Source organism: Salvelinus fontinalis, chromosome 6 (assembly GCF_029448725.1).
Source record: "Salvelinus fontinalis isolate EN_2023a chromosome 6, ASM2944872v1, whole genome shotgun sequence".
NCBI lineage: Eukaryota > Metazoa > Chordata > Actinopteri > Salmoniformes > Salmonidae > Salvelinus > Salvelinus fontinalis.
The window spans coordinates 48,956,751-48,971,084 of NC_074670.1; the positions used below are offsets into that span (position 1 = coordinate 48,956,751).

Consider the following 14,334-nt stretch of genomic DNA (forward strand, 5'->3'; position numbering starts at 1 on the left):
AAAAGAGAGCACTGCCAGGTCCACTCCTGTGATAAAAGATGGACTTGTTGGCGAGGCTGGCTCAGACACATGCTACCTACCCTGCCATCTGGTTGTGTTCTGACTAATAACTCTCGCCTGACTACGCAGACGATCTGCTCTGCGGCTTTTTCGCAACTGAGAGCCCATTGTTCGATACGTCAATCTTGCTCCTGCACTGATCCAGTAGGATGTTGGTTTCTAATCATCTTTACCGACAGGTTGAACCCATTTATTTATTCCTTTGGTGCCACTGACGGTGCAGTGCATACAAATACACCTATTGAAATAAATATGCATATGTATGCAGCATGGTTACATGCACACAATTCTATTGTAATGAATATGCATGTTCTACTTTTCCCAGGTATATAATTCCCACTAGACTTTGTTTCCCCAGCATCATACATTTTGCTTCTCACCCTAGATTTTTACACACACACAGGGAGGACTACTAAATCACACACGCAAATGCAAACACACAAAATCATTAAAATAATTCTACAATATTAACCTCTTCTTAAAAGCACATAATACACATTCCACACATTTTGGATTAATTTACACAGACTTTAATAGCTTTATTTACAGATGAATTCTTGACAGTTTTTTCTCTGTTGGCATTATTCAGTGGATGCCATATTTTTCAAACCTTTACATTTTTTTAACTTCCAGTCTCAATTTGCTTGAGTAACGTTATCGGTGAACAATGAGGTGAGCGTTTTCCGCTTTCTGTTTTCTTTGTTTTTAAAAATGGGAATCCAAATGTCTTCCTGTAGGAGGCCAGAACCAAATAAAAAGGGGGAAGGAAAGAGTGATTATGAATCATGAGGGGAGTGGGGCTACCTGCTGATGGAGTGGGCTGGGGAGGGGGGTTTGGGAAGGTAAAACTGTTAAGACAGGTGACATGATACGGATGTGGCTACTGCAAGCAAAAATCGGTAATGTTTCCTAGCAAGTGCCAAAAGGGTGGAGATGGAGGAGATTAAGAAAATGGCTCTGTTCAAACAATCTAACATTGCTTCCTTACTTTCTTCAAGGTCATAGCTGATGTAAAAGGATTGTATAGTTAAATAGGATGCCAGTGAAGAGTGTTTGGACAAAGCCAGCGTGTGAATGGGGTCCAGCATGCGCACAGAGGAAGGGCACTTGGTTCAAGTCATTTGATTGAGGTATGTGAAATGGAAGGGTATAGTGCCAATGTGAAGATGGCAGGAAAGCTGGAGCGTGGTAGAGCAGAGACGATGGTGATTATGACTAAGGGGAGAAGTGCCAGGAGGTTGAGAGGGGGTATCCAACAGGTGTGGTGGTGAGGGGTCAGAGGAAAATAGGAGGGCTTCAGATGGAGGGAGACTGAAGGAGAGGGTGTGTACGGAGGGGTCAGATGGGGTCGGGGGTGATTTGGGACCAGGGGGCCGTTGAGACTCAGTTACTGAGCAGAAGCTCTGTAGCAGTCTCCACGTCCCAGGATTTCGACGACAACGCCACTATTACTGCATTCTGTGGAGACGGGACAAACAGTAGAGATGGAAGTTTATAACACAGTCATAACTATGCTACAGTATTCAAACACAAAAGAGATCCATTGGTGAACCATAATAAAATGTAAATGAGTTATGAAGGTATCGACCGCTGAGACAGCATTAGAGCTAGTCACGTGGGGCCCACTCACTTTGTCAAAGCCCATGGCACAGAGTTTGTCTATTTTGCGGGTGTACTCTGGACTGGAGGAGGGGGCGCCGGCGTACACGTGAGACCAGAGTCTGGCCGTCTGTTTGAACATCTCTGGGTTCTGCTTATACTAAAGGGTGAGAACACACAACACTGAGTTGGCAGTATACAAAACCTCACTACGCTACAATTTATTAAAGCAATTATAGATGAAAGCGCATGCTAAAACGACTTTATTAGCACTTATTGTGTGCTAAAAAAAGTTGTCTTGCACAACCGAGTGTACAGTTGCTTTTCTACAACGGGTTATCAACCTATTCATCAGCTAGTATATCATCCCTCAACAAAAATATAGGCTAGTCCCGACGCATCTATGGTTACTAGCCAAGCCGGCTGGCCGTTTATTCTATCGGTTAAGCTGCCAGAGACGCGACCCAGTCGTGAACTCTGTTCAATATCCCAGTCGTTGGTTCTAAATGTTCCGTTGCCATGCTGGCCGGCAACGCTCTTATCCCTTGCTAGCTAGCTAGCTAGCCAGCCAACTACGGCTAACACAGTCACGTGCAGCTAGAAAAATTGTAGCTGCCTTCCATTTCGTTTCACCTGTTTTTCTATTGACATTTCTCCGTATACAGTGCATCTGGAAAGTATTCAGACCTGATGACTTTTCCCACATTTTGTTACAGCCTTATTCTAAAACAGATTAAATACATTTCAAAAAAGTTCCTCAATCTACACAATGCCCCATAATGACAAAGCAAAAACAGCTTTAGACATTTTTGCAAATGTATTAAAAATAAGTTTCCAAACACCTACTCATTGCTAATTTTCTTTATTTTTTACTATTTCCTACATTGTAGAATAATAGTGAAGACATCTAAACTATGAAATAACACATATGGAATCATGTAGTAACCAAAAAAGTGTTACATCAAAATACATGTTATATTTGACATTATTCAAAGTAGCCACCCTTTGCCTTGATGACAGCTTTGCACACTCTTGGCATTCTCTCAACCAGCTTCATGAGGTAGTCACCTGGAATGCATTTCAATTAACAGGTGTGCTTTGTTAAAAGTTAATTTGTGGAATTGCTTGCCTTCTTAATACGTTTGAGCCAATCAGTTGTGTTGTGACAAGGTAGGGGTGGTATACAGAAGATAGCCCTATTTGGTAAAAGACCAAGTTCCTATACTGGCAAGAATAGCTCAAATAAGCAAAGAGAAATGACAGTCCATCATTACTTTTAGACATGAATGTCAGTCAAGTCGGGAAATGTCAAGAATTGACACTGATTTATTTAGAATTCAAGGCACACTTAACCAGCATGGCTACCACAGCATTCTGCAGCGATACACCATCCCATCTGGTTTGCGCTTAGTGGGACTATCATTTGTTTTTCAACAGGACAATAACCCAAAACACACCTCCAGGCTGTGTAAGGGCTATTTGACCATATTTACCTGGCCTCCACAATCACACTCCATCAATCAGGCCTTTATGGTAGAGTGACCCGACGGAAGCTACCCCTCTGTAAAAGCCACATGACAGCCCGCTTGGAGTTTGCCAAAAAAGCACCTAAAGGACTCTGACCATGAGAAACAAGATTCTCTGATCTGATGAAACCAAGACTCAACTCCTTGGCCTGAATGCCAAGCGTCACATCTGGAGGAAACCTGGCACCATCCCTACGGTGAAGCATGTTGGTGGCAGCATCATGCTGTGGGGATGCTTTTCAGCGACAGGGACTGGGAGAGGGAGACTAGTCAGGATCAAGGGAAAGATGAACGGATCAAAGCATCCTTGATAGAAACCTGCTCCAGAGTGCTCAGGACCTCGAAGGTTCACCTTCCAAAAGGACAATGACCCAAAGCACAGAGCCAAGATAATGGAGGAGTGGTTTCAGGACAAGTCTCTGAATGTCCTCCAGTGGCCCAGACAGAGCCCAGACTTGAACATCTCTGAGAGACCTGAAAATAGCTGTGCAGCACCGCTCCCCATCCAACCTGACAGAGCTTGAGAGGATCTGCAGAGAAGAACGGGAGAAACCCCCCAAATACAGGTGTGCCAAGCTTGTAGCGTCATTGCCAAGAAGACTCAAGGCTGTAATCGCTGACAAAGGTGCTTCAACAAAAGGATCTGAATACTTATAAATGTGAGATTTCATTTTTATTTTTTTTTATCTACAAATCTGTTTTTTTCTTTGTCATTATGGGGTAGTGTGTGCAGATTGAGGTGAAAAACAATTTAATACATTTTATAATAAGGCTGTAACGTAACAAAATGTGGGAAAAGTCAAGGGGTCTGAATACTTTCAGAATGCACTGAGAAATCAGCGTTTGAGGATTATGCTGATTCATGATTTTGACTGGCTGAGAAAAGATGTCCGTCTAGTCCTGACACTAATTCTCAATAGGACAGTGGAGATCGAATTTCAATATCAACACAATGTTGCAAATGTCGAGAGACAGACAGCAACATTTGCAACAAATCCCCCTTGTTGCAAACCAAATGTTAAGCTAGAAGCAAATAATGTCTAGATGCGTCTTACAGTGGAGATCAACTTAATGAATTGGCTGGCTGGGCAGATGGGACAGTGGATGAGCAGGGTTTTCTCAGATGGATCAGAAAACAAGATACCCATTTTTGCGTCATAGGCTTAGAATAAAACAATGAGGAGACAGAGCAAGTCTAAAAAAAAAACATTACAAAATCTACAAAGACATTCCAGGCATACTTATCCATGCTCTCTCTCTCCCACACATGCACACAGTGTTCCTCTCACTTGATTGGCCACCACAGCGTCCTGTGGGTCGTCTGGTTCTGCAGCTGCCAGTAAGGCCTGTAGTGACAGCAGCACTGTCCTCAGCGTCATAGCTGCCGCCCTGTCAGACACACGGAGGGTACACAGAGTAGTAAGACCTGGGATCAGCCTTAACCAAGACATGACAATGAGAGAAATAATTGCATTTTAGAGTATTGAAATAAAGTGACTCACCACTGGTCTTTGAGGATGTCCAGACATATTGCACCTGTGACTGAGCTGATGTTGGGATGCCAAATCTTCGTGATAAATCGTACCTGGGGGGCCACGGGAAGCACATAAACAAGCAAATAAATTAGCAAGGACTTCACCCTGCCTCAGGTCAATGTTGACAAAATCCACAACTGAATGACAAACATCAGAATATGTTTGATACACACACACCCACCTACCTTTGGTGGATTGAAGGGATATGTTTCTGGAATTTTTATTTCTAGTTGATATCTACCACCTGAAAACATTTTTGGGGAAAATATTTAATCACAGCAAGAAATCTGTATCCTTTTGCATGACATGAACCACGCTCACTCGAGGTAAAAGTGCTCTGAATCCTATTGTGGTAAGTCAGGTAGTCTGCCTCAGCCCTCAAGAAAACCCCAGGCGAGTCTGTCCCAGGTAAAGCAGTCAGGTCTGTCTGAATAGACCACAATAACCTCCCCTGGGCCTCTCACCTTCATACGGTGTATCCGGTGGCCCTGCGATCTCCCCCTTCAGCTCTGTGAAGTTCTCATCCACCAGGTCCACTTTTATCTGGTTTTTACTCGTCTGTCAGAGAGAAGAGAGGTCATCGGTTAGTTCTGTCACAGAGCACGGGCCAGGGTGTAAGGAAAGGAGGGGTCTCCGTCAGAGGGTACCTCATCTCAACTACCTCTCAACACAGACGTTCTCACGGAAAAGTGAGAACTAATACTTTCACATGATTGGTCTCCTTGCACTTGAGTATGACAGATACCTTGATCACAAGCAACATTGAGACGTTTGAAAGTAGTGACTCGTGCTATAGATTCTGATACGATATCCAAAAGGGCCAAAAGCTACCGGTATCTTCTTGCATCGTGAAGTGTTCTAGCCTGTAGGGAAATTATTTTGCAAACAGTTATGAACATTTCTACATGCCGTGTCACATTATTCAAGTGTGTTAACTTCTGTGCAGTATGAGCTGGGAGCTAACATGATGTATCCCAGACTCCCAGTGCAGGATAGCAATGAGTAAGTGGACCAGGCACGGTGCGCTATAATAAGGGGTCGGCTGTGCTGATAGACAGGCTTGATCCGTGAGACACATTGGACAGAAGTACCGAAAGTAAAAAATAAAATTTTGAACCGAAACGTGTTTTTTTTTTTTAAATGTCATAGTATCAAAAAAACTACCCAAGTTTCAGTATACCGTGCAACACTATTAAGCTGTGGAACCCAGAACTGTGTGTGATCACTCGGTTACGGGGACACCATTCTGCCGAGGACACCCAAACCAGTAGACACCGCAAAGCCCAAGCAGCCTAACCCTCTCTGGAAGTTGCTGTAACCCTGCTTGGGATATTTACACTATATTGGCTATTGGATGAGACACGGGGTCCGTTCCACCTTGGTATGTCAGGGTGGGCAACTGGAAATGTGGAATAAATGCATTTAGGTTATAGTTTATTAAGACGCATGAATACGCCACACAAACAGCCTGATAAACAATCAATTGGCTGTTTTAAAATGAATTTCCTGCAATTTCACGTTGTAATGGTCAATAGATGTGATGGCATGTTTAATATATGCAAATACAATTTACCCTATTACAGAATAAAATCATGTAAGGTGTTCTAGCTAATCAAATCAATGTTTATTTATGTTCCAGCGTAGTGTAAGCCACACAATACAATGAAATGCCTACTCGCAACTAAAGCTCTCCTTGCAAACAGTGCAATTATTCAGCTATATGTATTTGTGTTTACATTAGGCTATAGCGTAGTCATAGGCCTATAAGGCTATACTGCAAATTGTTGTTTGTTCCTGAACAAGCCGAATGGCAGAGCTATCCTTCAACACCACAAGTGGAGTATGACTCTGGGGGTATGGTCCCTTCTCCTCCACCTCTGGGACACTACTCAGCACCAAGTGGGGCCGCGTCCCCAGCAACGCAGCGTGTGACTTATTCTTCTACATTGGGAGTACCAGGGAGTTGCAGTGCATTGGACATGGCTGCATACGTCATAGGGAGTACAGTTTCGCCCGTATTGAACAGAATATTATGCAACAGAAGACCAGATCCCAGGGTTCATCCTGTCAGGGGAGCCCTCTCCAACAGGTTGCAGTAGAGAACGTGAGACAGTCATATGAAGGACAGCAGCAGGAATGTGTCTCTTCGGCCCCGGCACCGTTGCCAGGTGTGACTGTGACCATCGGGTGTGACTATATTGCTTCTCCGGTCCTGGCACCGTTGTCGGGCACGGCTGCAGCTGAGACCGGGCAGGGACACGTCATGTCCTCGGCCGATCCTCAGGAGTTGCCTGCTACAGAGACTGAGCCCACAACAGATGTCATTCCCGATTCCCCCCTCCACCATTGTGGAGTCTGGGGGGAACCCTCTCCTATGTGATTCCAGCAGCATCGCCACACGGTAGTGAGCCTATGTCGCTGGCTGGACCCTATTCCTCACTGCCGCCAGATCATCACCAGTCAAAGCTACACGGCGAGCCTGTCTGCCCATCCGACACTCTGTCCCTGCAGTAGGGGACCCTCCAGCAGCACCGGACCTGTCTGCTGCTACCTCCGATGACCGGTCCAGCCATGACCTGTGCCCATGGGGGGGGGACACAGCCACACTGGTGTCACCAGCTACTGATAGTACAGCTTTACCTGACACAGAACCAGCCCTGGGTCCCCAGCGTGCACCACCTGACCCAGCTCCAGTCCTGGTCCTGCTGGACTCAACCCTCAACTGTGGGGGACACAACAGACCTCATTGGGGCCGACCACCCAGACTTCACCACCCAGTGTCCTGTCCCAGGGGCACTACCTATTCCTGCTCCTGGGGTCTGAGCTGATCCACCATCTGCCTTGGACTCAAAATTATTGGCCTGAACTCTGGGTCTACCGTTGGGACCTTCTCTGGGGCTTGCCCTGGGTCCACCTCTGGTTCATGCACTGGGGCACAGCCTGCCTCTGCGGAGGAACCACTGCCGCGCCTGCTCTCCGCTGCCGAGGCCTGGCCTGCCTCAGTTGGGGAGCCGCTGAGCCTGCTCACCTCCCGGGCCATGGACACAGGGGACATCCTGGCCCGCCTCTGTGGGGCCCTGCTTATTAAAGAGCTCCGTGCCTTTCAATGTGACACAGTCATAGGATGCCGCCTTTCCAACAAGTCAGTTCATCAAATGTCTTTCCTGCTTTAGCTGCCCCGGTCAACTGTAAGTGCTGTTATTGTGAAGTGGAAACGTCTTGGAGCAACAACGGCTCAGTCGCGAAGTGGTAGGCCACAAGCTCACAGAACGGAACCGCAGAGTGCTGAAGCGCGTAAAAATTGTCTGTCCTCCGTTGCAACACTCACTACAGAGTTCCAAAACTGCCTCTGGAAACAACGTCAGCACAACAACTGTTCGTTGGGAGCTTCATGAAATGGGTTTCTATGGCCAAGCAGCCACACACAAGGCTAAGATCACTGTGCGCAATACCAAGTTTCAGCTGTTGTGGTGTAAAGCTCGCCGCCATTGGACTTTGGAGCAGTGGAAATGCATTCTCTGGAGTGATGAATAACGCTTCACCATCTGGCAGTCTGACGGACAAATCTGGGTTTGGCGGATGCTAGGTGAGCGCTACATGCCCGAATGCATAGTGCCAACTGTAAAGTTTGGTGGAGGAGGAATAATGGTCTGGGGCTGTTTTTCATGGTTCAGGGTAGACCTCTTAGTTCCAGGGAAGGGAAATCTTAACGCTACAGTATACAATTACATTCTAGATGATCCTGTGCTTCCAACTTTGTGGCAACAGTTTGGGGAAGGCCCTTTCCCGTGTCAGCATGACAATGCCCCCGTGCACAAAGCAAAGTCCATACAGAAATGGTTTGTTGAGATCGGTGTGGAAGAACTTGACTAGCCTGCAGAAAGCCCTGATCTCAACCCCATCGAACACCTTGGCAATGAATTGGAACACCGACTGCAAGCCAGGCCTAATCGTCCAATATCAGTGCCCAACCACACTAATGCTCGTGTGTCTGAATGAAAGCAATGCTCCAACATCTAGTGGAAATCCTTCCCAGAAGAGTGGAGGCTGTTATAGCAGCAAAGGGGGGGGACCAACTCCAAATGAATGCCCATGATTTTGGAATGAGATGTTCGCCGAGCAGGTGTCCACATACTTTTGGTCATGTAGTGTACATCCCATGTTCATCTTCCTCAGTGTGTTTAAATAAAGTTCCCGTGTGGGCGTTAACTCTTGGGCTGCGTTATTCCCCTCTAACCAGGGGTGGTGTCACTGAGTCACATCCATAGAGCCGGGTAAAATACGTAAAGCCGGGTCACACTCTTTCACTGGTGCCGTCCTTTAAGCACCAACCGCTTCAAATAAACGCTACGCCTAAGTCCTTACTTCATCACTTATTATTACAAACAAGTCATCACTTCTCACCATGGTGCTGAGTAAAGTTAGATGAAGCTTAATCAATGTCTTGCAAGATCAACGATTAATTAGCATTTTACATAACAGAACCGACTACAATAGCATATCAGGCCTAGAACATTACTATTACACCAAAAACACCTCATTTCTAATGAGATTTTACGATGGTCAGCTGAAGCACCGTTGTCCATTTTTCTGGTGTGCGCCAAAACTCAACCGAGCACGCCACTAGGCGGGACACATGCTTCGACTGAAACAAAATGCAAGAAAACGCATCTGCTCTAATCTGCTCACGAAACAGTAATTCAAGAGCATCTAAATGCATATTCCCATGAGATCAGTCAAATGGATTTGCACGCAGACGCAGTTGACGTGTCACCAGTAAAACGTGAAGAATTATCATTCGCGATTGACAGTGGCGGCCTATTTTGAAATGAGGTAGCCTATGCCTAACCTGGTATTGGAGGGTATTAAAAATAGAAAACATGAGACAATCTATGTGTGGGTATAGGCAATTTGCAATTGGAAGATGCATTTTCTTTAATGAAAGGCTATTCAATATGTTACATCTGTCGGTACAAAAGGAAAGAACGTCAAACAAAAATTGCACTCCATCACCTAAATAAGATCGCACTACACTACTGGGTTTGCGGCAGTGGAGGCTGCCGAGGGTGGGATGGCTCATAATAATGGCTGGAACAGAGTGAATGGGAATGGCATCAAACACATGGAAACCATATGTTTGCATTTGATACCATTCCACTCATTCTGCTCCAGCCGTTACCACAAGCCCATTCTACCCAATTATGGAGTCACCAACCTCCTTTGGTTTGTGACTATGAACTTCCGTTGTCTCCGATTTAGTTTGCAGTCATTCTGTTAACAGATTTTTTTTTGTCATTCTGTTACCGATTTGGTAACAGAATAATGCATTTGAATTACTTCATAAATCATAAACCACATTTGTATCAGTAAAAACAAACTAATTGGTAGGTCTACCTTTACTTGTTATTTCTGTGAAGTTTCATTATCCTCCCTCATGAGGGAGAGAAACTAGAAAATAACTTAAAGATGTGGGTTTTTGACAACAGAATGACAAGACACCAGGCAATATTTCTTAACTTATAGAAGGCAAATAATTTCTGCTAAACTAAATATAAATGTTGATATTAGTTGGGTGTTAGGTGACCCAACAAACAATGGACGCAATGCAATAATTCTACAAAATACTGCAGTAAACAAATCTGTTTTCACTAAAGGTGTGTTTGTAAATGTCATAAGGTGAATGCACCAATTTGTAAGTCGCTCTGGATAAGAGCGTCTGCTAAATGACTTAAATGTAAATGTAAATGTAAATTCAATCTGGAGTGCCAGAGTGCGCTCTGGGCGTTTGTAAATTCAATGCGTTGTCAGATTGTCCATTCGTAAAGTCAGAGCATTTCGCTCTTGGAGAGTTCAGAGCACACACTGGACGATCTGGCCGAGGAGTGGGGTTGATCCGAGCGCTGACCTCACAACGGTAGTCAAGCATCCAAGCTAACCGGCTAACATTCGCTAGCTACTTCCAGACATAAACAAGAGAACACCTCACTGACCGTTTTACTTGCCCTAGCAGAGCTGATTATGCTGTTTTTATGTTATCCAGAGCATTGGTGACTGTAAGTGTGCTGCTGGCAGCAATTTAATTGAGCTTTATTGGTGACATTTACTGACACCGGCCATATTCAACAGCTGTTAAATGTTCGTAAATTCATCAACTATTCTGCGCTCTGGCACACTCGGACGAGAGTGCTCTGAAATCGGAGTAGATAGCCAGTGCAAATTTACGAACGCACCCAAAATGTAAATTATGTGGTCGTCAAAATACATAAATCATTTGAAAACAATGTGGCAGTAAAAATCCCAATACTGTGCCAAGAACATTCAAATCTGTGGGCCAACCCTTTTAGTGAAACTCCACAAATCGTTGTGTTTATAATGGCGATGGGTATTCCTCAACCTTGAGTAAGATCGATGTGACATTGTATTGCCAAGAGCTATGGGAAAATCCTGAGGGTGTTTCACGGTCAACGGACGTCTTGACTGAACAAAATTTACACGCAATATGTAAAGTGCTGGTCCCATATTTCCATACACACAAAAAGCTTTTCTCTCAAATTGTGCACAATTTGTTTACATCCCTGTTAGTAAGCATTTCTCTTTTGCCAAGATAATCCATCCACCTGACAGGTTTGGTATATCAAGAACATGATTAAACATGATCATTACTCAGGTGAACTTTGTGCTGGTGACAAAAGGAAATTCTAAATTGTGCAGTTTTGTCACACAACACAATGCCGCAGATGTCTCAAGTTTTGTAGGGAGCATGCTGACTGCAGGAATGTCCACCAGAGCTGTTGACAAATAATTGATGTTAATTTCTCTACCATAAGCCTCTAACGCCTCTGTTGCGTTAATATTTTTGTTGAGTATAATGTAAAACTTTTTTCTTCTATCATTCAGATGTTTTCAGAGACACGGGGGAAAACAGCAGGTTACAAAGTAGAGCTTCGTATCTACATTTTGATGTATGGGTTGTGAGGGATTGGTCCAAAATCACATTTCGCCACCCCCATTTCTATGACTAGTGCTAGCGGTCTGGGGAGTGCCTTACGCCGTTCGCTGAGACAACGAGCCAGAAGAGCGGCAGCACTGCGCGTCATTGGCTGTATTGTGCCAGTGGCAAATTTTGTGATTAATGGTTTTATTCTTTCAAGTAAAAACTACCAGAATTCAGTGGCTACAGCCTACAATCAATAAAAACATAGCTAAATACCAGTGAATTGAAAATATGTCCTATCTTGTCTTTTGTGCAGCTGGTTCTTGCATGCAGCTCACTCTGTTCTGTGCTTAGGCTAACTATTTGCTGCAGTTTATCCTCCCATCACCAGAGTAACTCATCAACACCAAAAATAACATTACAATGTAACCCAACTCGGATGTAGGCCTACCGTAGAAGTAAACCATGTTATCCAACTAGGAACCGTCTGTGTTACAGTTCAGACTTAGGTGAGAAGTGTTCATCTGTGTCCGTACTGCCACATTTACATAATATAGCATTTGAACTGAAAAGACGTCATAACAATATGACCACCCTATCTTGAGATATTGGACAAAACATGTTGAATTTAAGAATCCAGACAGGTGATTTGATGCCTTTATCGACTAGGGATTAACATGGACCTGTCCGGGACCTTTTTCAATAACTTGAAAATAAGATGTATGGTAAATCCTATCCTCATGAAATAAAGTGTTCTGCGTTTCTGGGAGAAGTATCTATAACATGGAATGCAAAGTATAACACCTGAACCAAACCATGTAGTTCTAATATTTGATGATGATTTCTCTTCAACCTAGCCTGCAACAGGACAGGTAGAAAATGTCACACTAACGTTAGCTTTCGAACCCTCTGCGGCAGAAGTTGCACCCTGGTGGTAACCAATTATGTATATAACAATCATTGGTGGTAACATATCGTTAGCGGTGTGTGGCAAATATACTTTTTAGTTAGCTTGGTGGCTAAATAACCAGATATCTAACGTCTTCACCTCTAATCATATCAAGCCAGGGTGAGCGTATTTGCGTGGCTTATTTCACTACCCCTGGCCTAACTAGGTTGCTACCTTCGCTAGAAACGCTATCTGTATAGTTGTAGCTGACATCCAGGCAGGGGGTTTCCTGTAGGCTAGCAGCCATAACTAACGATAACGTAGTTAGCAAAAAGCCAGTCACATTTTCCTTCATTGGTTTTCGCTTGCAAGCCAGCTAGCGCCTTGTCCTTCGCTTTTGTTAACAGCTGGTACCGCTATCTAGCTGTTAGCTAACAAAACACTACTTTCCAACAACAGGCAATCGTGTTTGACACAAACTCTGCTAACGTTGCTAGCTACCTAGCGTTGCATTCACGGTCGATATAAGAAAATAAATAACCCACCTCCTCGCTTTTGAGAACCTCTTTAAATTCCCGTTTTATCCTTTGAACCGCGATGTTGGCCATGATTTCGCCGTGTTTCTGTCGGAAGGGAACACGATCCTCTCGGTCACAGGCCTTACTTTGCTTCAGCCCTCCTACTTAGCTAGCTAACCCAGCGAATTCGCAGTCCCCCTCGCACTTTCGTTCTCTGCCTCTGTCACTTTTGGATCGGAGCAATAATAACAGCTGCAAGTTACAGCTAGCTACGGCCACTAATTGCTAAGTTCTACGGGAACGTGACCGAGCCCCGATGTCATAAAATATAACGCTAGTTACAAAAGAGCCGAGGGACATGTGTATTTTCTCGCAATATTGCCACTATGTACGCAGTGGACAGAAGGTGGTCCTGGAAACATTTTAATACCAACTACATGCCGCTGAAATGCGGGTCATGTGATTTCTACAGCATTGGTACCCTCCCTGTCATTATAACATTTTAGAGAGGCTTCTTATGTCTGTAATAACTGGTAGACGTACTGGCATGAGTGGATAATTAAAAACAGGCATACATTTGCTTGATTATGTTGTCCAAGGTAAACGTTCATTGATCATTAATAAATAATGACAATGTACATTATATTTATTGTTACCTGGACCTCACTTCTTATCATCAATGATGCAACATTCAGAACCTACCTATAGAAAAGTATGTATCTGGGACACTTATAAATAAGGTTCACTGTATACCTCCATAAACCCTGGGGTGTATTCATTACGCCAATTCTGTTGCAAAACATTTAGTTTGTTGCAATTGCAAAAGTTTTTTAACAGAAACAGTTTACTCCAATGAAAAACGTTTTATAACGAAAATGAGAGTTTCTATTGGACAAATTCAGGTACGTCCCTCACAGTTTCATTCCGTTTGCTCTGTTTGCTTCCGTTTGGTTCTTAAACGTAGACGGGTTCCGTTGCAAGATGTAATGAATACACCCCAGTCTTGATTATGATGGATGAGAACAAGGTCAAAGGTTATTCTATTAATCTGTCGTAACAAAGCATTTCCTAATTTGTATTTGTGGTCTTTCACTGCCTACAACTAGAAAAACTGTTTTATGTGGCGATGCCACATCATTACATGACAACTCAAGATGACCATATGTCAGTCATTTTGCATATTACCGAAGTTACAAACTAGACTCTGTGGTGAAACAATGGTACTAATGCATCCTCTACTCTGGGGGTTTCCAAACTTTTTATTTAAAAAAAT

At 44.0% G+C, this 14,334-nt stretch overlaps 1 protein-coding gene across 1 annotated transcript; it reads right to left on the bottom strand.

Annotated features, from left to right (window-relative positions):
- Positions 1-574: 574 nt before the first annotated feature.
- Positions 575-13,522, bottom strand: LOC129857983 (ubiquitin-conjugating enzyme E2 K). The gene is made up of 7 exons (XM_055926797.1): positions 13,089-13,522; positions 5,185-5,278; positions 4,906-4,964; positions 4,688-4,770; positions 4,475-4,574; positions 1,691-1,819; positions 575-1,518 (listed from the first exon to the last, which is right to left on the bottom strand). Exons 1-7 carry the CDS (start codon positions 13,149-13,151, stop codon positions 1,444-1,446), a joined length of 603 nt encoding a protein of 200 aa, XP_055782772.1. The 5' UTR covers positions 13,152-13,522; the 3' UTR covers positions 575-1,443.
- Positions 13,523-14,334: the final 812 nt, after the last annotated feature.

What these genes read in the sequence shown, in the direction of transcription:
- LOC129857983 (XM_055926797.1), bottom strand. Translation starts at nt 13,151, where the DNA reads ATGGCCAACATCGCGGTTCAAAGGATAAAACGGGAATTTAAAGAGGTT. An exon ending in AGGTTCTCAAAAGCGAGGAG is followed by an intron (nt 5,279 to 13,088) that starts GTGGGTTATTTA and finishes TCTCTCTGACAG; the next exon opens with ACGAGTAAAAACCAGATAAA. An exon ending in ACGCTGTGGTGGCCAATCAA is followed by an intron (nt 1,820 to 4,474) that starts GTGAGAGGAACA and finishes CTCACCCTTTAG; the next exon opens with TATAAGCAGAACCCAGAGAT.